Source organism: Rhododendron vialii, chromosome 5a, assembly GCF_030253575.1.
Source record: "Rhododendron vialii isolate Sample 1 chromosome 5a, ASM3025357v1".
NCBI lineage: Eukaryota > Viridiplantae > Streptophyta > Magnoliopsida > Ericales > Ericaceae > Rhododendron > Rhododendron vialii.
Genome location: NC_080561.1, coordinates 6,476,260 through 6,499,452, shown reverse-complemented (window position 1 = coordinate 6,499,452; position 23,193 = coordinate 6,476,260). Strand labels below are relative to the sequence as shown.

The following is a 23,193-nucleotide window of genomic DNA, read 5'->3' as shown; positions in this document are numbered from 1 at the left end:
GGCCAAACCCAAAACCTATTCTATGCATCCTTGGACTAAATTTGCCGTAATTAATTCCCAATCATACCAAGCCAGATGATAGCCTTTAAGCATGGTAATTTTATTGGGTGCTTCTCTACTTGACTTCCCCGTGTTAATTTCGACACACCAATTGAATAATAAGCTGGCCACTTGATGTATTTGATCAACTTTCTCCATCGAAAATGCTAGCCAATTAATCTTTGCGGCAACTCTTCGTAAAGACCTTCCAATTTACACGTTTTTGCACCATCGGTCTCCAAGGCCTAAGGCCTAGAACACCCGAGGCGATTACTTGAGCATGCCCTTCACGTGCCTTACTTGGAGAGCATGTCAGGTGAGGTCTATAAAAGGGAAGCAATGATGTCTGCCATTCCACCCTTGCCTAAAACCTATCCGCTTCTACTTAAGACTAACTTGACCGTCATAGGGTGACTTGTTGCATGTGAGATGGAGTTGTTAGGAGGGGGCCAAGAGCCAAGCCGCACCACTGATCCCTAAAACCGAACCCCCACACTGTTTAGTCTTTTATTTTGAGACTCTAGTCGTAGCCTAACTGGCTCAAAAGTTCTGCTGCAGGATGGTGGTGGGAAGTATTTGGTGTAGTAAAGTTGAGCGGTTGTTGGGTATCGCTCTTGTAGAGACCCGTCCCTAATTTTAATATATTTTATTTAATAATGCGGTTAGGAGTAAGTATTAATAATTTTGTGAGCCATGGGTATTTGATTTATGCATATAGGTGCACATACACGTGTAAGCGTACTCGATTGATTGTGTTCAAGTTCGTGGGCCGTGGACCGTGTGTGTAAGCTTCTTTAAAGTTGGTTATGTAATTAATTGGTGGTAATAGGGTCCTTAGTGTAATGGTTATGCAACTTGTGCGAGATGGCACAATAGCGAGATATTTGGAAGGGCCCTAGTGTAATTTTTGCACTTAAGTAATTTTTGCACTTAAAAAAGCAAAAAAATCAGAGAACCCCGTTCTCATTATTTTCCGGCAGCCACTTTTCTTTCTTTCCTGCGCCTCTTTCTCTCTCTACAACTCCACTCAAACCTTCTTTGCTCAACTCAAAAATTGAAGGTCAAGACTTGCAAATCTTGCGAAAAGGCAAGAGGAAAAGTTGATCTACGGACAAAGGGCTACACGCATTGAGCCTAACAAAATCTCGATCGGCCAACTTTGGAGTTCCTAACTTTTTCGAAATTTGACTCTTTTGAGGTAGGATACATGACTAACCCTCTTGATATGTTTATTTTTAGATTATGTGAAAAATTGTGTTAGGATTTTAAGATCTCATATAAAAGAGTATTGGGTTCTTGTTGATACTTGTTAAATTCTTGAAATTTATGTGTTATTGAAGTGTAGAGTTATTTGGTGTTGGAAATATACGAAGTTTATTTGAGACTTTGTATCCATGCTACGTGTTTAACATCTAGAGAAAAAGGAAAATATTTACTTGAGCATTTAAGTTTAATTTGAGATGCAAAAATTATGACTCTTGCACCTTGCGATTTATTTTTATGACTTGTGAAGGTTATTTGTGTTAATGAAAGAGTTTATGTGTGTTTCAAGTTTATTGGACGCTTAGTGCTTGGACACTCGGTAGGGAATTATGCAGATGATATTTGGATATGAATTATCCCGTTTGGTGAGATAGGTTGAGATGATTGTGCTCGGATTATGTTAGTCTAGATCTAGGTAGCGCACCTAGGAAAAGCAAGCTGGGCTTGGCGAACTCCTTGGTGAAAGACCAAAAATTGTTGGAGTGGTACACCGTACCCAATTACCCCGGTTCATGGGGTGGTACTTGAAGTGCAATTTTGTTCACCCTCCTTAAAAGAGGGTGAACATTACCCTCCCTCTTATTGGTTGAAATGGTGTGGATCTCACGACAAAATGATGTCATGCTTACCATGCAATACACTTTTCGGTAAGCATGACATCACTTTGTGGTGGGATCCATATTATTTCAACCAATAGAAAGGAAGGTAATGTTTACCCTCTTAAGTGGAGGGTGAACAAAACTCAACTCTGGTACTTGTACCCGTCTACCCTTGTTTTGTGAGGTTGATACTAGTACCCGTCTACCCTTGGTTTGTGAGTGGTATTTATACCCATCTACCCTTGGGTTGTGAGGGTGTTGCTTGTATCCGATTACCCTTGGTTAGATATTAGAGTTAGCGTATGACTATGAATTGAACTTAGGATTGTTAGGCTAGGTTGATTAGGCGGGGAACGTATGAGGTCATTAATATGGTGAATTTATTGACACTTGAGAATTATGTGTGGATTTTTAACTTGTGCTTGTTTCACAGCATTTATGTTAAACTTGAACATATTATTTGGTTTAGTCTTGTTTCGTACGGGCTCCAACTCATGTTTAAATCATTTCAGGTGACAATGAAGCGTCGAGTACTTAGTAAAGTGTAGCTACACGGAGTCTCTTTTGCGTTGTTATTTTGTTAGCATATGTCATGAAACGTGTAAGGCCATAAGACCGTATTTGATACAATGTCTTTTGTAGTTTGATTGTGGAACCGAAAACTTATATTACTATTTTGAAATTGTAAAATTAGGAGTTATGTATTCATCTTTTGGGAAGCTTATCTTATGACTTGTAGAAGAACTATGCTACACACACAGCAATCTGTGCACAGATTTCGTTGTGGGGCCCACCACGAGTCCCACACGAATCATCCGAGTCGTTCATTAAATGTAAAACATTTTTTCAAGGGTCCCCACAAAAAATAAGCTCAATCCAATACCTATAAGTGCTTCATCCAACCATCTAACTTTTCATTCAGATTTTCGGATAATGAAAAGTTATATGATTGGATCGAGCACCTATAGGAATCGGATTGAGATTATTTTTTATAGGAACCCTTGAAAAAATGTTTTACATTTAATGAACGGCTCGGATGATTTGTGTGGGACCCGTGGTGGGCCCCACAACAAAATCTGTGCACAGATTGTATGTGTGTGTAGACTTTCTGCTTGTAGAACTTATTTTTGGCACTAAAGATTATGGAAAGAATATGTTGTTGTTTTTGGGACTTATGGAAATAAAGCTAGATAGTTTGATTCTATTGAGTTTAAGATTGGTGAAATATCCTTCATAATATAGGAAACTTCTCGAGCTTTTGTGAAAAATATATTTGTTACGAATATTTTTAAAAAAAAAAAGGTCAATTGCTTTAAGATTTTAAAGATAAAAAAATCTTTTATTTTGGTAAACCCTTATGATTTTTGTAGGTGCGGTCAAAATTATCAACTCATGTTCAAAGGGAGACTGTTTGACCCTTCAATTGATCACGGACACGTAGCGTTGGGGCCCGCGAAGGAAGGATGACCCCGGTCAAACCCTTGCTCAAGGAAGAACAATTGACTGCCCAACGGGGAAGCGACGCGTATACAGACGATACTGAAATTATCCCCGCAGAAGACATCCGCAGGAAGGCACCGCGGAGGCCCGCTGGTCCCACGGAATTACGAAGACCGTCCCAAAAGTAGCTTTGGCAGCACAGACCACGGCGAGAGCCCGTGGGTCGCTCGACGCCTCGTAATTATCAAAAGGCTGCATTACAAGAATTCCCAGGGTTTCGTCCCGGCCCAGAGGCAGAGCCTGGGAGGAACCCAGCGGGTGAAGAACGATCGCCGCGGGTCGCGACCTTGCTCTAGCAGGAATTGGGGAATCTTTTGTGGCTTGGTGGCTTAGAGTGGAGGTCTCGCTGCGGGAATATTGGTCGGCACGTGGAAACGCTTCCACGAAAAGGCCAGTTTCCTCGAAGGCCAGGAGGTACGAGGGGGACACGTGTAGGGGTCTAATAGGAGCGCCGTCCTGGGCCTGACCTAGGCCCAGGTGCCCTATAAATACCCCGGACATTTCCGAATGATTAAGGACAGCCCTTTGGACAGCCCTTTTTCTGGGAATGAGTGAGCGAGCACTGAATTTGAGGGAGGAGAACATTCTTCCTCAGAGAAAAGGAGTGACCTCATTCATTCAACCTCGGAAAAGGCCAGATACCTCGCGTAGAACAAGAGTGACGCGCTGCCTCTGTTCCTTCCGCTCCCCTCTTCACCCCATAAGATTTCTCACCCTTTTCCCCTCGCTAATCATCGACCAATCGCGCCTCTCCAGTTCACGGATATTTACACGTAAGCGATCCCCCGCGAAACCCACGTCCTACAATGTTTGATGAGAATTTGATTTTTTAACACAATATTTATGCATTTATGACGTGTTAAGGTTGAATTTTCCGGGGTGCTACAGCTCGTGTTACCATGTTATGATGGTGGGTGCGAGTCCAAAGATTAAGGTTAATTGTCTAGGATATAACCTATGTAATTCTAGTTAGGAATAAAAAAGGGAGACTTAAAGAATCATCCTCAGAACCCACTCTTCGTAGGTTTTCATCCTGCTCAATTTTTGCACTTATATTTTCATCCCCACTTTTTTTTAATCCCAAACGTGCCCTTATATGCCCTCATATATATGTACCAAAAGTTGGGACTGAAAAATAACCCCTCCCGTCCCCGCGAAAGAATCGGCAATCAATCCCCACTGATTTTGTCATTCAATGCCTAAACTTTCGTAAGAATCCCCCAAACCTCTCAAATTGAAATCATTTGATAGTTTTAGATACAAAAACCCTCCTCTTCCTCTCGTGAGTTTTCACCCATAATTGAAAAATGTTGACAAAACACTTGCCGTGGCACTGTACACATCTCGTAAATGACCTAGTTTTCCCCGCCTCCGTTGCCGGCCACCGCCGCACTAGTCTTCCGATGATCTCTCTGCTCACCGCCGCCTCACTATTTTTCTTCTCGCGATCTATTAATTCTTGTCTTCGTGATTTGTTTTTGTTTGATTTGACGATCAAGCATATCATGCTCTTGCGCGACACCAAGGGTCGATCTAATTCGTGGGTTGATGTGATCATGGTTTTCGTTCATGATCTGGTATTTTTCATCTAATTGGGAAAGTTGTTTGTTTGAGTTTTCCTGTTGGGAAACTTCTTTAGGTATTATATTCTAGATTGTATTCCAAAACGATTTTGATTTGTGGATGGTTTGTGGAAGTAGTTATCGAAAACACACTTTCGTGATTGTGTGTAACAATTTAACATCTTTGTTGATTGTATGCAAATAATCTGTAAAAAATTTATGGTGTATTCTGAAATGAGAAATATGTAAAACAGGTGTATTCGATATATCATGGTGTATTTTTATTATCATGTGGAAATATGTCATGAAATCGATTCATATTCTGAAATATGTCATGAATTTGAAGCCGATTTTATGAATCATGATTCCATGTTCTTAATATGCCATGTTTTAAATGCAGTTGGATTTTTGTTTCGGAACATGTCATGTTAAACAATTTTTCATTTTCTTTCCAATTAAATCATGGAGTGGATGCGACGGAAAGAGATGGGGGTCGAGGTGGTTTCGAAATATGTCATGAATTTAAAGTCGATTTCATGAAATCATGATTTTGAAGTTCATGGCAGATTTTGAAGTCCATGGCAAATTTCACAAGGTACTTGAATCGATTTATAAAATCTGCCATGATTTTAAATTAAAGTTTATGTTTTGAAATCCGTTGTGCTTATAAAACCGATTTTATGGTGGAATTCATGGTGGTATCGATTTTGCATTTATTTGTTGGGATTAACGATTGTCATGTTTTATGGAATAGATTTTAGGTGTATTTATTCATTGGAGATTCAATGTGTGTATGGAATGGAATGGATTTCAGTTAGTTTTGGAAAAAATGATAGCAAAGATTTGAATTATCTCCCTTCATTTTCAAATCATCAATCAAATCCCATTTAATTAGGAAAGTATAATTACATAAAACCTAATTACATACCACCTATTTAGGCAACATTTGTTATGCATATTTATGTGCAAGGGTACTATTGTTATTGAAAAAGAGAAAGGATGAAAATATAAGTGCAAAAAAGTCAAAGGATGAAAACTTACAAGGAGAAGAAGCACATAAAGATGGATATTTAAAAACTCCAATAAAAAAAGGTCAGTAAATTTTTTTTTCACATTTGACGGGGCTAGAAAGAAAACTTTTGGACTTTAGGGCTTATTTGGCTAAATAAGCTAAGTGGCTTATTTTTTTTTGTTCTTATTCAAAAAATTTCGCATTTGTTAATTTTTTGTGAATTATTGCTTCGTCATGAAGAGAAGAATCTAAAAAGTAAAAAATTATGATCGAAATTCAATTTTTTTAATAAAGACAAAAAGAAGCCAATAAGCCAATTTTTTCGTCTTTATTCAAAAAAAATTAGGTTTGGACTATATTTTTTTATTTTTCCAATTCCTCTCGTCAAGTCAAACTAATAATCTAAAAAAATAAACGCAAAACTAACAATTGCGAAAAAATTGGAATAAAGACAAAAAATAAACCAACCATCTTTATAAAGGAAATTGTGAATTTCAACAATGGATGGTCAACTGATGGAAGGGGTAATTTAGGGTAGATTTGGCTTAATAAAATTCATATTTGTTAATTTTGCATCAAATTTTGTGACTTATTGATTCGTCTCATCGAGATGAATTGGAAATGTAAATTTTGCATAAAAAAAAAACTATTTTTTGACTTATTTTTGTCTTCATTCAAAAAATTTGAAGTTTCGATCATAATTTTTTAATTTTCGATTCCTCTCGTTGAGACAAATCAATAAGTCACAAAAGTTTGACGCAAAACAAACAAATGCAAATTTTTTTTTTGAATAAAGATAAAATGACTTATTACTTAACTTACTTAGTAATCTTAATAAATAAAAAAGGTGAACCGAGCTAGACACTCAAAAGCTCGGCTCGAAAAGGCATGTGTTTAGGCTCTTTTATAGAGTCTTGTTTAGTAAATGAATTGGACTTGTAAACAAGCCAAGCTCGAACATTACAAAGTTCGGCTCGCCCATTTGCACCCCTATATGTGATTGTGAACATATCTTGCTACGTCGATCGGGTTGATAGTGTGGAATCACTCTTCGCAGAATGTATATGTGTTTATTGCCTCATTAATTTTTTTGTGGTGATTTTTGAGATTTGATGCTTTAAGATTTTTCAATGACTTTTCTACACACTCACATTGTATAGTGTATATTTATTGACTGATTGAAAAAAACTACAATACACACCATCGAACAAATTTGGGAAGACATGTTCCAGCATTCCATGCACATGAATGCGTTGGAAGTACAAACCATTGTGAGAGTAGTTTGCCAAGTACGTGCTGACATTTCGCGTGTACCTATACAATCAAAGTATGAGTCACCGTGCTGGTTTGGCCTTAAGATAATATTAAAGCATCGCATCATGGCAGTTTTGTCGGGTACTTTACTCTTCAACGAATCTGGTGCTGGAGGGTCTTGGCAAAATACAAATTTCATTATCTCATGACAAACACCAAAACCCCAATAACCCTCGTCATCCACAGCTTTCTTCAAAAATTCTAACTATTCATCCTCCTCCCAGAGGGATATGGGGGATCGTATACATGTGAAAACAGTCTGCAACGAATAACAAATAATTAGTATGAATTTAAATGCAGTAGATACAATTCCATGGCAGACCAAGTAAGTAGCATTTCGATAGACATGTACCTCCCCTCTTCCAATTTAGTCACAAGGTGAGTTAGCTCGCTACACCTAGGAATGCCGGAGCCATAAATCGCGTTAATGATCGATGCTACTAATCGAAAATTTGCCGCCACAGATTAATCAGTCTTTTCAATAAAACTTACGCCAACCAACTTGGCGTTGTTCTCAACCATCACAAAATTGTCTATATCGAAGTCTGTGAGCGCTTGATCAAAGTCTTTATGATCGTGTTTCACAAGTGATAGCATGCCTCTATACAACAACAACATAACCCATATAGTCCCCAATCACACACTAGCATGATTGTCTTAAATAGCCTAGAAAGTAGTTAAAAAGTAGGTTGAACCTGAGAATCTTCTTATTCTTCCCTTAATGAAAGGGGCTTCAACTTTGAGATCTGGAACATGACGGGTTGCACCTCCTCTGCCCAAGATCTGGTCACTAAAGACCCTCAATCGTTGAAAAAATTGCTCATAACAGATGGTATTGTCGCCCTCTAGCCCACAGTAAGGCACATTGATGAATGCATAATAGCTATTGAGCAATCCAGAACACTTTCATATTCTGCGTGATTGTGGTATCTTCTGATTGTTACTGATCTATTATGTAAAAGAAAAAGACCAGCAAACAATATTTTCCTTTTAAAAGTCAAGAAAGAAACTTGTTAGTTTTCCTAAAGCGACAACATAATTCTAATAGGATGCATCTCTCTCTCAAAAGCTATATGTGATAGTGTGTTTGTTGCCTCCTTAATTTTTTTTTGTTTGTGGTGATTTTTGAGATTTGATGCTTTAAGGTTTTTCAATGACATTATATGGTGTATATTTATTGACTGATCGGAAAAAACTACAATACACACCATCGCATACGAATTTTGTGCCTGATTTTTGAGTTTTTGTGGTTCATATTACAAAAGTGTGTATGGTAAACCCTTAGAATTTATGGTGGTGTTTATGAATTTTGTGGTTCAACATATGAATTTTTTGTATGTTGAACCACAAAATCTCATTACTGATTACCAAAAAATTCGTATGTTGAATCACAAAATTCATAAACACCACCATAAAAACTCGTAAATTCTAACGGTGTACCGTACACACTTTTGTAATATGAACCACAAAAACTCATAAAAATCAGGCACAAAATTCGTATGTGATTGTGTATTGTAGTTTTTTCCGATCAGTCAAAAAATATATACTATACAATGTGAGTATGTAGAAAAGTAGACAACGCCTGTCATTGAAAAACCTTAAAGCATCAAATCTCAAAAATCACCACAAACAAAAAAAAAATTAAGGGGGTAACAAACACACTATCACATATACATTCACATTATATTGTCGCTTTAGGAAAACTAACAAGCTTCTTTCTTGACTTTTAACAGGAAAATATTGTAGAGTTTGCTGATCTTTTACATAATAGACCAGTAACGATCAGAAGATACCACAATCACGCAGAATATGAAAGTGTTCTGGATTGCTCAATGGCTATTACGCATTCATCAATATTAAGGTCTTACTGTGGGCTAGAGGGCGACAATGCCATCTGTTATGAGCAATTTTTTCAACGATTGAGGGTCTTTAGTGACCAAATCTTGGGCAGAGGAGATGCAACCCGTCATGTTCCAGATCTCAAAGTTGAAGCCCCTTTCATTGAGGGAAGAATAAGAAGAATTCTCAGGTTCAATCAACTTTTTAAACTATTTTCTAGGCTATTTAAGACGATCATGCTAGTGTGTGATTGGTGATTGGGGACTATATGGGTTATGTTGTTGTTGTATAGAGGCATGCTATCACTTGTGAAACACGTTTATAAAGACTTTGATCAAGCACTCACAGACTTTGATATAAATAATTTTGTGATGGTTGGGGACAACACCAAGTTAGTTGGTGTAAGTTTTATTGAAAAGACTGATCAATCTGTGGCGGCAAATCTTCGATTAGTAGCATCAATCATTAACGCGATTTATGGCCCCGACATTCCTAGGTGTAGCGAGCTAACTCACCTTGTGACTAAATTGAAAGAGGGGTACATGTCTATCGAAATGCTACTAGAAAATCCTACTTACTTGGTCTACCATGGAGTTGTATCTACTGCATTTAAATTCATACTAATAATTTGTTATTCGTTGCAAATCGTTTTCACATGTATACAATCCCATATCCCTCTGGGAGGAGGACGAAAAGCTAGAATTTTTGAAGAAAGCTGTGGTTGATGAGGGTTATTCGGGTTTTGGTGTTTGTCATGAGATAATAGAATTTGTATTTTGCCAGGACCCTCAGGCGCCCGATTTGTGGAAGAGTAAAGTACCTGACAAAACTACCATGATGCGATGCTTTAATTATCTTGAGGCCAAGCCGTATAGTGACTCATACCTTGAATTGTATACGTACGCGCGAAATGTCAGCACGTACTTGGCAAACTACTCTCACAATGGTTTGTACTTCCAACACATTCATGTGCACGGAATGCTGGAACATGTCTTCCCAAATCTGTTCGTGATGCTGCAACTTGTGATTTCCTTGACTGGTCATCGCCTTCTCAACAGCTTTATCTAGTATTTGCTCTCTGATCATCTGCTTCCTTGGCTGGTGTTGCAAAAGGTTATTTCTGTTTTTTAAAGTTTTGTGGTAGCCATAAGATTTGTGTGGAAGTTCCATCTTCAAGAAATTCCACGGCACAAGATGCTTATACTTGCCCCTTTGCCTCTGGTATAGCTCATTGCATCATATTTAGAAGGCTTTACAACACCAACTTGCACATAATGCAGAGTTGATCTCTCTCTGATTAAAATGCATGGAAGACATCATTTGGTTTTCAGTACCTTTTCTTTTCTGTTTTGCAGATTTTATTTAACAAATTCTTGGTAAGTAAGCCATGGAAGAAGTAAGAAAACAAAGAAAGTACCTACTATAGTAATTCCATATCCAATAACGAACACTTGATTTCAATCTTAGGGGAAGTATATTGCAATTGTAAATGTCCAGAAACTAAAGCGGTGGGACATGATCTTCGTGAGATCCTATCACATCAAGTACCAGGAATGACGTAGCATCCTCCCAAGTACCAGGAATGACGTAGATTACAACTAAATCACCATTTTTGTAGATTGCATCGGCTTGTTTTTCTTGGCCAGGACCATGTTCAGGGGCAAGCTTAACTTATAAATTGAGATGATGTTCATGCTCACGTTAGAATACCAACCAGGCCTATGCCATTTATACCTCTTTTTTGACATTTCAAGACCATGTTTAGGGGCAAGCTTAACTTATAAATTGAGATGATGTTCATGCTCACGTTAGAATACCAACCAGGCCTATGCCATTTATACCTCTTTTTTGACATTTCAAGCTACTCTAAGGGGACTTTTGTCTAAAGCAAGTTCACTCAAATAAAGTCATTGTGCCTTGATCATTTTCAGTTCTTATTTCTCACTTTAATCCATCATTATGAGTTCTCTGTGTTGGGAGTTTGTCCAATGCATCGACCTGCCATTGCGTGCTCAAGGCCCAATTTGTATGGGAGTAATGGCAAAGAGTCCATCACATCACTTGGGCCCAATATACATTGAATGACCCATGTCCACTTAAAAGGCTAAGCCTTGTAAGTGATGAGTCATCAAATTGTATATTAAGGTTCACCTTTTTCTGTTTTATCTGATGTGGAACTCAACATTCACACATGTTCTAACACCCTCTCTGTTGTATTGCATTTTCCTCGGCATTTTGAGAATAGACAGTATTTGGGTGTTGTTCATCAAGAAGCAAGTATATTGTATATAAGGAGGGAGATTTCTGCCTTTATGATCGCACGTAGAGTAAAAATGCCTTTCTTTTCACAAAAGGATAAATGTACTGGGTACCATAGCTACTATTTTCAGCCAAGTAAACTGCGCTTGACAAATATACGTACTATATATATTCCAATTTCATTATTCTACCGTAATGATTGCTATGCGACCGATATGTAAAATGAAGTTTTAAGGGCTCATAAGCCTGAAAGTACTTTACTGATCGAAACCTATCTTCTTTCTTCATTAAGATTATCTTTGCTACGTAAGGTCCCAATTACAACTTTTAGTTTGCATCAGATATCCTCCTGGTCTCTTCATTGGGGCCATGCAGTTCGTGCATCCCTGTTCTCTTATGTTTTCAGATTTTAATGCAATCAATTGGGGGTAGGGAACTTAATGTAGATTTTGTTTTGTAATGCAGGCTTGCTTCAAAATACCAACCCAAACAAAAAGATCTGTGAGGTTACAAACCCAGGAAGGAAACTCTCTTTCATCTGTTCTGTTCTTACCGTACCTAGCTATGTCCTTGTATACTACATTTTTAGAGTTGTTAATTATTCGGTTCAGTTCTACTAGTTATTGTACTTTGGTTGTAACTAATCTGGATGGTGCTACTGCTATCTTCCTGAGACAGACATGTACACACACATTTTTATGCCATTCAGTTTGATATGGATGCAGTGCGGAAAGATAGTAAACCACATGGGTTACAAATTTCTTAAGAAAAAGGGTAATTTCTTTGTGGGCTTTAGAAAATGCAGGGTAAAAGTGACAGTATTCCAAAGCTATATTCGGCTTTGTTGTTGTCTGTGAGGTCTTTAGGGTAATTTACCCACGATGGTCTCTCTCTCTCTCCTATTCTTGCCTTTATGAAGTATACCTGTTGCTCAGAACAACTGGCTCTGACGCCTAACGTGAAGCTCAAGAGCTTCTTGGTGCTCAAATCTCCAGAATCCTCGGCTCAACCTACCGCTCGACAGTGACATGCCGCTCAAATTTTCTGGGTTCACGGTTCATCGGACAGCTTGAGCGCCAGGTTGAGCCGCGGGCATTTTTTTTTTCTTTGGGAAGAACTCCAATTCAGTGAGTCAGAGCATCCCCAATGGGGATGTATTTCCAGGTCGTATACCTATAATACAACCCGGATGGAAAAAAACAGGCTCCAATGGAGATATAAAATAGCAAAAACTGAGATGTAAAATAGCACAAATGGAAAAGGAGATGTATATTTCCATCCCCTTTTGGCTGCAGCTATAAATTGACAGGTCATCACCCAACTGATTCTACCAGATTTTTAGACAGCCGGAGTTACCTGATTTGGTCGGAAAGTCGTCGGAATTTGCAAGAACATGCCGGAATTGCAAGAACACGCCGGAAGCTTGCCAAAAACTGATTCCAGGTCCGGAGATCACGTCTGCGACTCCGATTGATGACGATCCATGGACGGCGCAGGTCCGGAGATCACCGTCTCCGCCGGCTGTGCTTCTTCCGAAACCCTCGGCTGTGCTCCTTCCCTTTCCCTTGTCGAGTTCCAGCCAAGATTTCCCCAATCTTGAGAGAGAGAGAGAGAGAGAGAGAGAGAGAGAGAGAGAGGTCGTCTGGTTGAGAGGGGGGTTTGTGTTCGTAGAGAGAGAGAGCAGATGAAAGAGTAAAGTTGGGTTGGGTGCCAACGGGTATTTGATCCGATCGTTGGCTTTGTTGTTGTTTTTTTTTTTTTTTTGGAATAATTTTTTTTTTAAGTCCTCAGATACCAAAATTATTTTTCAACAGAAAGAGTACTTGAAACTAGAGTTAAGAAAGTTGGAGAAAATTAAGGAGAATGAAACGTTAGTTAATTATCCATCTTTTTTTTATATCTCACCATTAAAGATGAATAAATTCTATTTAACATCAAACTAACTTTCAACCATTTTTTTTTTTATCTTAAATAGCTATCATCCGGTTCTAAAATACATCCCCAATGGGAATGCTCTCAGTGACAGAGGGATGGAAAGTGTTGAAAAGGGCTGGAAATTTCATGATACCTGAGCCAATCCTCCCTTACGAATCCAATATCTCTAAACTTTTTTGTTTTTTGTTTTTGTGAGTTTGATATGAGAAAATACCAGTACCGAACATGATTACCAATCTTTTTCGACTTGTCAGAAAAAAAAAAAAAAACATGATTACCAATCGCAATTGTACTTTATTGAAAACAATTCTTTACTACCAAACTTAACATGATTTTATACACAGCCGTTCCCAGTAGTCATACGTTGATAGTATCTTTTTTCTTATTTCGTTTAAGGTATTTTTAATTTTGTTACCGGTGTAAATTACAAAAATCAGTAGAAATTTAGACTTTGTCGGTATCTTGCTTTTAATTATGTTGAGTCCCTTAGCTTATTACGATTGATTTGTTTGAGTTTCGGTTCCCATATATGTTCGTTAGTAGAATTACTAATGTCGCAAGTACGGTGCAGTCCGGGTAAGATTTTTTATAGTCGTAAAATTCGGAATTTGAAGACAAAAAAAAAAAAAACTAATCCTGGAGGATAATTTTAGCCAAAACAGGCCTTAATTTAGTTCAAACTCACTTGACTTCTGGATCTCCTGATTTTTCTTGCGGTTCAAGCCCAAAGCTTGTGACATTTGTGTTTACTCATTTGAATATTTCTTAGAGGCCAATCAAATTTCAATTCTGACTTTCGAGTTTTCTTCTAGATTATCCTCCTTAACATCAGTTCAGTCTAATAGTCGTTGTCTTTGTTCAAAATCTATATTATAAGACAAAGCGATTTTCTTTAAAAATATCTAGGCATACAAGTAAAGCAGCATCTATAGCCGTTTGATCGTATTTTCCGATATAGTTATAACCGTCGGATTAAATGAATATTTCCTATTATTTACACCTACACTAATGTAAAAAAAGAAGTTACACGTTTCCCTAACAGAGAAATATACACCCCTTCCTTTTTCAATGGGAAAATGACGGCCCGGGACGTGTTTTGATAATTAATACCCGTTAAAGACATGCTAAGAACATTTGTTAATGTTGAAAATGTCCTTAGCGGGTATTAATTATTAAAACACGTCATTGGCCATCATTTCCCCTTTTTCAATTGATTTCTCTAAAGTTAATTTTCTTACATTCAATTCAATATTTGCTTTTAAGTTGATTCTTTTTAGTTTGATTTTCCTGCAGTAAAAAAGGAAACATTCATTTTTGGATTCAACCCTTTTTATAAGAATACACACAATTCTTCTACACGTTTCTTCGGAAAAAACAAAACCTAAACCATTTTAATTTTTTTTGAATAATATTGATGAGTAGAGGAGGATGATATATTGAGTTTTTTTTTTTCCTTTGCGTTAAAGAGGTTAGAGGGATATTCAAGAATAATTTTTTGACCATCGATTCGGAGCAGGCACGGACATGTGCTAGTAATATAACATGGGGTGATTTCGACGAGAGGAACCTAAAAATTAAAATATTATGTTCAAAACTACATTTCTTTTTTGTAGTCTTCTGTTCGTCTCTTCCATTCTTCTCCACATCAATTTCACTGTGGTTATTAATTAGTAATAATCTATTAGTCATTACATTACATTGTCCCTCGATCGAAACGTGCATAAATAGACCCCGACACCCGAGATATTAAGATAAATTAAGAAGAAACGAGTATTGTTATTGTGAAGGGCATTGTACCAGTACTACAACTTCTTCCTTTTATTGTCAAGGTTGTGTCGTATTAGTATTAGTAATGCATATCATATGCTCTTACATTAAACAGATCGATTACTATCAGCACGTCCTCCAGATTGATTATTATCGGCGCATCCTCCTGATCGATTATTATTGGCGCGTCCTCCTGATCGATTGTTCCCCCCAAACTCATCTGGGAAAGAAAAGAAAAAGCATGCGATCAAGACCAGGGCACCGAGACATGGTCCCAATCCGCGAAAGGTCCAATTGTCATAACTGGTGTAGATGTACACTGCTTGGCATGTTTCGCAATCGTAACATAGCTTTCTTTCGTCGCTATCCCAACGGACACAGTTGACATCATTCACGTAGCGACCCGTCTGGGGGATCACCCACGTTTGGTTCTTTTGTTCGTAACCGCAATACGAAGGTGGCATACAGCAACCCCCCTGCCAAAAGGAAAAAAAAAATTAGTAGAAAATAAATCAGCAGTGTATGAAAATCCTTTGGTATATCATGTTGGAGATGTCTTTCATTGTGTATACTTAATGAAATTTATCATTTATTCGTTGATCCCCAGTCTATTAATACGGTATGGGTTTTTTCACAATCTGCCGAGTAAACGTGTTTTTATTTATTTCTCACAACTTATATATAGAATGTGTTGGGTAATGTTAAAATTTCGATGGGTCAAACTCGTAAATTAAATTTCAATCAACGACCTTGGACTGCAGTGGTTCTGTACCAACGCCAAGGGTGCGCAATACCTGCCTTGGGGCCTCATTAGCAGCAGCTGTATGCGCTTTTTGGCAAGAACTTTTTTTTTTTTTTTGATCCGCTTTTTGGCAAGAACTTAATCTTCGCATCTTTCAAGGGAAAGCTACTGACGCAATTCGACTGTATACCAAAATTGTTAATGACATAAGGGGATTCTTGAGCTATAAGGGAATGGTGAAGCCTTCTCAGAACGGTCATGCAATCGTTTCAAGTTGGGGTCTTCTTGCCAAGATCTAAAGGCATACATACTTTGCTTTGGATATAGTTTCATCTTGTATAGTCAGTTGTTTTCTGATGTTTTGGTTTGGGGTTTCTTCCCCTAATTGTGTATTTCGTTTTGGTTTGGGTTTAATAAAAGTCTCACACTTTATCCAAAAAAATTAAAAATTAAAAAAATTGAGTGGGATGACATTATCCTATCTCACCATACACCCCTAATGATGACATGATAGATAATGAGAAATGATAATGCCAAAATTATCTAGCAATAATGATATAGGTACCGACCGGCTGGGGAGGGAAATTGTACCGACGGCCGCGCCGGGCCTTCTCCGGTCACCGGACGGCCGATCCGAGCCGTCCAAAAATTCTAAAAAAAAATGAGGGGGCCCACGCGAGAATCAACGGCATCCGAGATGTGTAAGGTGCTCGGATCAAGCATCCTATACACCTCGGATGCTGTTGATTCTCGCGTTGGGCCCCTCGGTTTTTTTTTTATAGAATTTTTGGACGGCTCAGATCGGCTGTCCGGTGGCCGGAGGCGGCCCGGCACGGCCGTCAGTATAATTTTCCTCCCCGGCCAGTCGGTACTCATATCAATACTGATTATCTAGTGCATAAAAAGGAAAAATCTTTTTAATGGAGCTTCCGTGAACAGGGGTTTACGGAGGTGAATTGCATGCATCCATTTCAGCTTTGGACGGCTCAGATCACGCGCCTCCGTGAATATCTTATTCACGGCCCCTTCGTAAATAACTAGGACTAATGCATGCCGTGATTGTAGGGCTAATGCCATAACTAGGACAGCCGAAACGATGGTCAAAGGAAGATAATTTAGAGTCAGATCGGGAAAGAAATCTGTCCCTAGGTAGTCGTCTAATGTATATCGGTCTCACGCGTATTTTGTGTGACCTACATGCGGCGAATGGGCCTGATTAATACATATATGTCCGCATCGAACATCTCTATCTGTAAAACTACTCGAAATCAAATCATTGCTCATGAAAAAAAATTAGAGTTGCGTGTCTGCACCTTTTATAATTACCCTACTTTCAATTTCTAGTTGAACGTACATTGCATTTGTTAGACTTTGTTTGACATCGCTTATTTAAGCCGCCCAAGCTTGATTGATATAATTTAGAGGCTACTCTATCAATGGCCAATTGGTTTTGTATCAGAGCTAGGTCTTAGGTGGTTTTACCTCTCATGGGAGAGTCTCTGTCGCCCGAAGCAAATCTCCTGGTCAGCTCAATTCGCACCTTCACTTGCATCCGGGCTACACGCGAGGGGGAGTGTTAGACTTTGTCCCACATCGCTTATCTAAGCCGCCCAAGCTTGGTTAATATAATCTAGAGACTACTACACCTATGACCAATTTGTTTTAGGCTAGAACCCTCTAAGAAATCTAATAGCATCGAAACGGAAATTTGATATATATATTTTTTAAGGGGCATAGATATGGAATTAATAGAAGGGATGGAAAGAACCTGCACAAAATCCCTCTTGTCAAGCTTGTCACAAATTTTCCTTTCAATAAGACAGTTTCGAAAGGTACTCCAGCCGCGGTCCTTCAACAGAAACTTTTTGGCCAAGGGTCCATAGGTCTCAAGACGATAGGCGTCGTCAATCCTCTTCGTATCTTTAGCAAAGGTCCCACCGAGATCGATACCCCAACCGATCACAAGGATCAAAATGCTAGTAAGAATCAACAATATGATGCAAGTTACTTGGACGGCTTGCATCTTAAATAGAACCCCGATTGATCCCACGAGGAAAAGAAGGAGAAGGAAGGCGTCAAGCCACAAATCCCAGTCCAGACGCGGATTTTCGCATTTGGGATCACCCCTTCGTAACATCAACAGAGTGCTTATGAGGAAGTATCCCATGACAAGGATTGGAACGGTACTCGCCATAACGATGAATACGAAAGCACATCGACTAGGAGAAGTTTTTGTTGCCATTGTGGCACATCTACCAGGAAGAGTTTCTATTGCCATTGGAGGAGTTTCTGTTGCCATTGTGGCACGAGTTTCTGTTGCCATTGGAGGAGTTTCTGTTGCCATTGTGGCACATAGATCGGCAGGAGTTTCTATTGCCATTGGAGGAGTTTCTGTTGCCATTGTGGCACATCGACCAGGAGGAGTTTCTGTTGCCATTCTTGCAACAAAGATCAAAGAAATTGACAAGTAATTAGATCGACGGAAGGGACAACAGAGATCGATGAATGTAATTACGGGTGGAGGATAGACTAGGTTTTACAGAAGTTTCAAGAAATTATGCCTAATTGAGGGTTGTCCTAAATTACCGTTAGCCAGCCATTGATTTACAATAACAATTCAATTTTAACCCTTGTTTTTTTTCTCAATAATTGTACTTCCCTCCGTTCCAAAAAGATAGTGTAGCCCGCAAAACAAAAAACTTAAAATATTTTTTAATAAAGAAAAATTCAAATGGTTTTCTTAAAATGAAAAGAACTCATTGATATTTAGTAACCAGTGGCGAAAAGTTTGAATTTTTACCGACAAAATTGTGTTACTTTGATTTTATTGTTTTGCAGACCGGATAAATATTTTTAAAACGAGAGTAGTAGAGTATCTTTTGGTCTTGTCATCTTAAACACGAATAGTATATTTGCTTGGCATTTGCTACGAAGAAATAATTACAATTTACATGTATTACGAAAAACTACAAATTGCCTCAAAGAAGAAAATAGTCTCTCCTAAAAAATCGAATGCATCAAACTTCTTAACGAAAATATTAACTTATAAGTTGTAGATCTTGCAATTTATAGTTATAATTCATGCTCGTGTCTGAAGACACGACTTGACAATCGGTACACGCAAATCAATATGAGCTCACGTGCTATATCTCAATCCATGTCCAACGATTCAAACTATGCTAAAAAAATAGCCAAGCATATTAATTCCGAGCATCCGTATCATAACGTTTCATATCAACTTTTTCATACTCCCTCCGTCCATTTTTAATTTTTAAGTGTCCAACTTCGTAACTTCAACTTACTAAGAAAACATCATCATTACACTTTTCACATTAATTTTTACCCTTACTTTCCCTACTTACTTTCTATGGAGACATTATTTTTACACTTTTATTTACTAACTTTTCAAATAAAATCTACTTTAAGGGCAAAATAGAAAATATATCAATTTTTATCCACTAGCTTTACAAAATGGACACTTATTAAGGAACAATCCAAAATGAAATACTGAACTTTAAAATGGGGACGGAGGGAGTACTAATTCCGAGCATGCACAATCCCATACTACCATTGTACACTATCATCATAAGCGGATCCTGCAATACCCGATAAACCTTTTTCAAAGCATGTTTAAAAGTTCAGAACTGTAGAAAGGTGAAGTTCGATAGTGAGGGAGAACACACAATTGACTAATTACTCGGTTTTGAACGAACCCATTTTTCAAACAAAACAAAACCAAACCAAACCGAATCTTAAGTCCCAATCACTTGAGGTCGGTTACATGAATCATTTTCCTCTATTAAGCTCTGTCAAGGGCCACTTGTTCACATAAACCCATTTTTCATTAGTTTGTAAATTAAAATGGGATCGCAAGTATTCAATAACTTCCCATAAAAACTACAGGGCAGAGCTAAACTACTAGGGTTCCTAGAATTACAGTGAGGGTTTCAGTGGAGACGGAGGAGGGAGAGAGAGATGTGCGAAGAAAACGGCGGTGAGGATTTCAAGGGCAAGTTAGAGAAAAAGCTATATTATCTCAGCCGTAGGGATTTATTTGGCAATTTCAAACTCTTGAATTTATCTATGTATAAGATTCAAAAATTGAGCTAGATTATTATATAGATTAAATAAACCTAGAAAGCACTCTTGGGAAAAGATGTCTTTAATTTCATAAAGTTGCAATTTTGAATCTTCGTTTCATTGACTTTTAATGGAAAATTTTAAAATGACACCTAAACTTTTACCTAAATGTCCTATAAATACCTGAACTTTAGTTTATTTTAATTAAACACATTTACTTTTTTTGTTTGAACGGCATTAAATACATTTACTTACAAAACTTCCTGATTTAGACACATATCGTTATATTCTGTCCATTTTGTCAATAACTGTGCCGACGAGGCATCTTTACCCCTTCTCCGGGGAAAAAAAAAAAAAAGAAGTTGCTCTTGAGCACCGCCAGTTGGTGCTTGCAACTCGGTGTTCCAGAGAATTTTTCCACTACATATTCGTGTAGGCTTCACCACCAAACGAGTGGCTCCCACACAAATATGTGTCGGTAAAAGCCCCCGGAGAAAGACGTACGTGGCGGTGCTCCAGGAGCTAGCTAGAGCTAGCTAGCACTGAATAATCACTCCTCGAGTGCTCAAATGAGCTATTAATTCGTCCTCGTCATTACCTCAACATTGTAACAAACAAATTACCGGTTTGCGAAAAGAACGTTGTACCCAGTGGTTTACAACTTTTTTAGGGTCTAATTTTGGCTTCTATTTCTCTGATCACTCGTTCTAGCATGATCCAATCAATCAATCTAAACTAAAGCACTATATATACACCTCCACACCCTGGCAAGTACGTCGTCCTTTAATCTTTCCTGATAGGATGGAACCGGTACTTAAGCCACACAGCACTTCCCTATTCTATCTTTATTTGTCTCAGTCTTCATCACCACCCGGTTCTCGCATGAAATGGCTACCGGGTCTAAAGAACGCGATCCGTTCTATCGGGTACAAGGTTCTGTATCTGGTATCGTTTACGTTTCTCCTGCCCTTGGTGACCTTGATCGGAGAGAAAACGGGGCATGTGATCGTAACATGGGTGGCTCTGTTTGCATGGACTGCTCTTGCGTCCAGGGTGGTCTTGGAGCTGATAATCCTTGTAACTAACCATTTGTTCCTATTAGCTCTCAATGCCTACCTAGGAGTACCAGGGGAGAGAAACGCAGTGGATGGAGAGAATGGGGATATTTCTGTCAAAGAGCGTAGGAGGAAGGACAAAACCCGAAAAATTCCATGCACATGAAAGAAATTAAGGACGTACCATTGGGCGCGACGATCTATGGATTGACAAATCATTCGCTCTTGTACTCTCTCTTACTCATACTTTCTATCTCTTTCTCTCTCTCTCTCTCTCTCTCTCTCACACATTTACGATTTCAGGTGCGTGAGTTTTGTTTTTCTCTCAAATGTTATAATAACATCATTTTATACGGGTCTACCTTTTTTTTTTCTTTTTTTTCTGCATTTTGAAGGCTGCTTGGTCTTACTTTGATTGTGGCGGTTTTAGCTTTTGTCGTCGTAACTGTTTGGGTTGTGTATCTGTTACCCTTACTAGGGCATGTCCTAAGGAGCTTTGATTCTGCTGTATTCTGGTTGGAACCTTTCCAGTCATTTGCGCTCTGGGTTTGGAGAGGCATATGATTGTCGAGTGGGTTGGTGTCAACGTTGTTGGAATGTTTCTTTGTCATTGTGATGCCGTCTTTCTCCAAATCCGTTTAATCTTTATACTCCCTCCGTCCTATAATATTTGTCCGGTTCGCAAAACGGAGACGCAAAAATAATACAATTTTTTTTAAAAAAAGTTGGAAAAAAATTTAACAATTTACTAGATCTTGACGAGTTCTTTTAACTTATGAAAAAAGTTTGAATTGTTTCTTGAAAAAAATACATTATTTTATAGTCTTCGTTTTGCGGACCGGACAAATATTATGAGATGGAGAGAGTAATATTTTCTATGTTTCGAAGGTTAATAAATCTTTTTCTTCTGTTAAAAAAAATGATAACACCATTCTATGGCATTTCAGGGGCGACAAATGCCGGTTGTTTTTTAGGGGCATGTGTTTATGATTGTGTGTGTCCATTACAAGAAAAATGACTTTCGGTGACAAAACGATTTCGTCGCTAAAGAATCAAATTTCGTCACCAAAAGTATTAGTGGCAAAACATTTCGTCACTACGTTCCGTCAGACTGCTTCCGGGAGTGAGTTTTTTTTGTTACTTTGTATAGCGTGATTATATAGAGCTAGTTATCTTAAATATTCTAATGACAAAATTCTTTGCAATGATTGTAAATTCATGAATTAAAGGAGATAATATTAATGATCATATATGAACATCAATTTAGTAAATGGAGTCTTTACCCATATATACAAACATGTGTATTAAACCTACATACAGAGTCGAATGCTGCAACAGATAATATTGGACTGGAATCAAGTTCTCTTAGATGGTTCCACATATTGATGGCGTTGTGGGAGTCTAATTTTCTTTCCATTTTGTATTTTAAATTGTGGGTTTTTGATCTAGAATTATAGAAACAATGAATTTTGAATATGATGTAGCGTTTAAGAGGTATGTGCAGAATAGATTTTGTAACAAGTAGTGTTCGAAAATAAATGTAGATTATGCGTTGTTATTTGACCATGTGGTCCTTGACAATATACATGAATAAGATCGATGTGGTATGAGTGTTTACTTGCATGAATTACCCTTTTTAGCCATAAAGAATTCCAAGAATTTTTGAAACTTATTTGCACCATTTAAAAGATCTTAGTAGCAATTTTGGAATGGTGCAAAAACGTTTGGAAATATTCTTGAAGAGAGAAAGAGGGAGTGAGAGAGACGGACGGGCGTACGTAACTATCTCAGAAATGCCAGAAAAACGTAAAACCAACAATTCCGGGGGGAAATGATCGTAACAAAATTGAAATCAGCTATGCAGCACCCTCTTTTAGGCCAAAAAAACTGATGAGAGAGAGAGAGAGAGAGAGAGAGAGAGAGAGAGAGACGTCAAGTGTCTCAGAAATGCCAGGAAAAGGGAAAACCAACATATCCAATAAAAAAAATTGGTCGTAGCACAAATAGAATCTGCTATGCAACACGCTCTTTTGGGCCAAAAAAAACTGATCTATCAGATTCTCTAACTACAACAGCATTCATAGATAGTTACCAAGAAAAACGCCATTCATAAATACTAAATCATCGATGGCGCAACCTAAGAAGTATGAGAAACTCTTGCTTACGATTTATAATCACCAGAATGAACCCATAGATGAACCACAAGCTACGATATGCACATGGAACA

General features: G+C 38.1%; 1 protein-coding gene across 1 annotated transcript; it reads right to left on the bottom strand.

The window, feature by feature from the left end:
* Positions 1-14,952: 14,952 nt before the first annotated feature.
* On the bottom strand, positions 14,953-18,396 carry LOC131325583 (tetraspanin-8-like). The gene is made up of 2 exons (XM_058357909.1): positions 17,600-18,396; positions 14,953-15,565 (listed from the first exon to the last, which is right to left on the bottom strand). The coding sequence occupies exons 1-2, from the start codon at positions 18,266-18,268 to the stop codon at positions 15,197-15,199; spliced, it is 1,038 nt and encodes a 345-aa protein (XP_058213892.1). The 5' UTR covers positions 18,269-18,396; the 3' UTR covers positions 14,953-15,196.
* Positions 18,397-23,193: the final 4,797 nt, after the last annotated feature.

Bases quoted from the DNA above. Each gene is read 5' to 3' on its own strand.
- LOC131325583 (XM_058357909.1), bottom strand. From the start codon at position 18,268: ATGGCAACAGAAACTCCTCCTGGTCGATGTGCCACAATGGCAACAGAA. The intron at 15,566-17,599 runs GTTCTTTCCATC...TCCTTTTGGCAG, and splicing joins ACAAGAGGGATTTTGTGCAG to GGGGGTTGCTGTATGCCACC.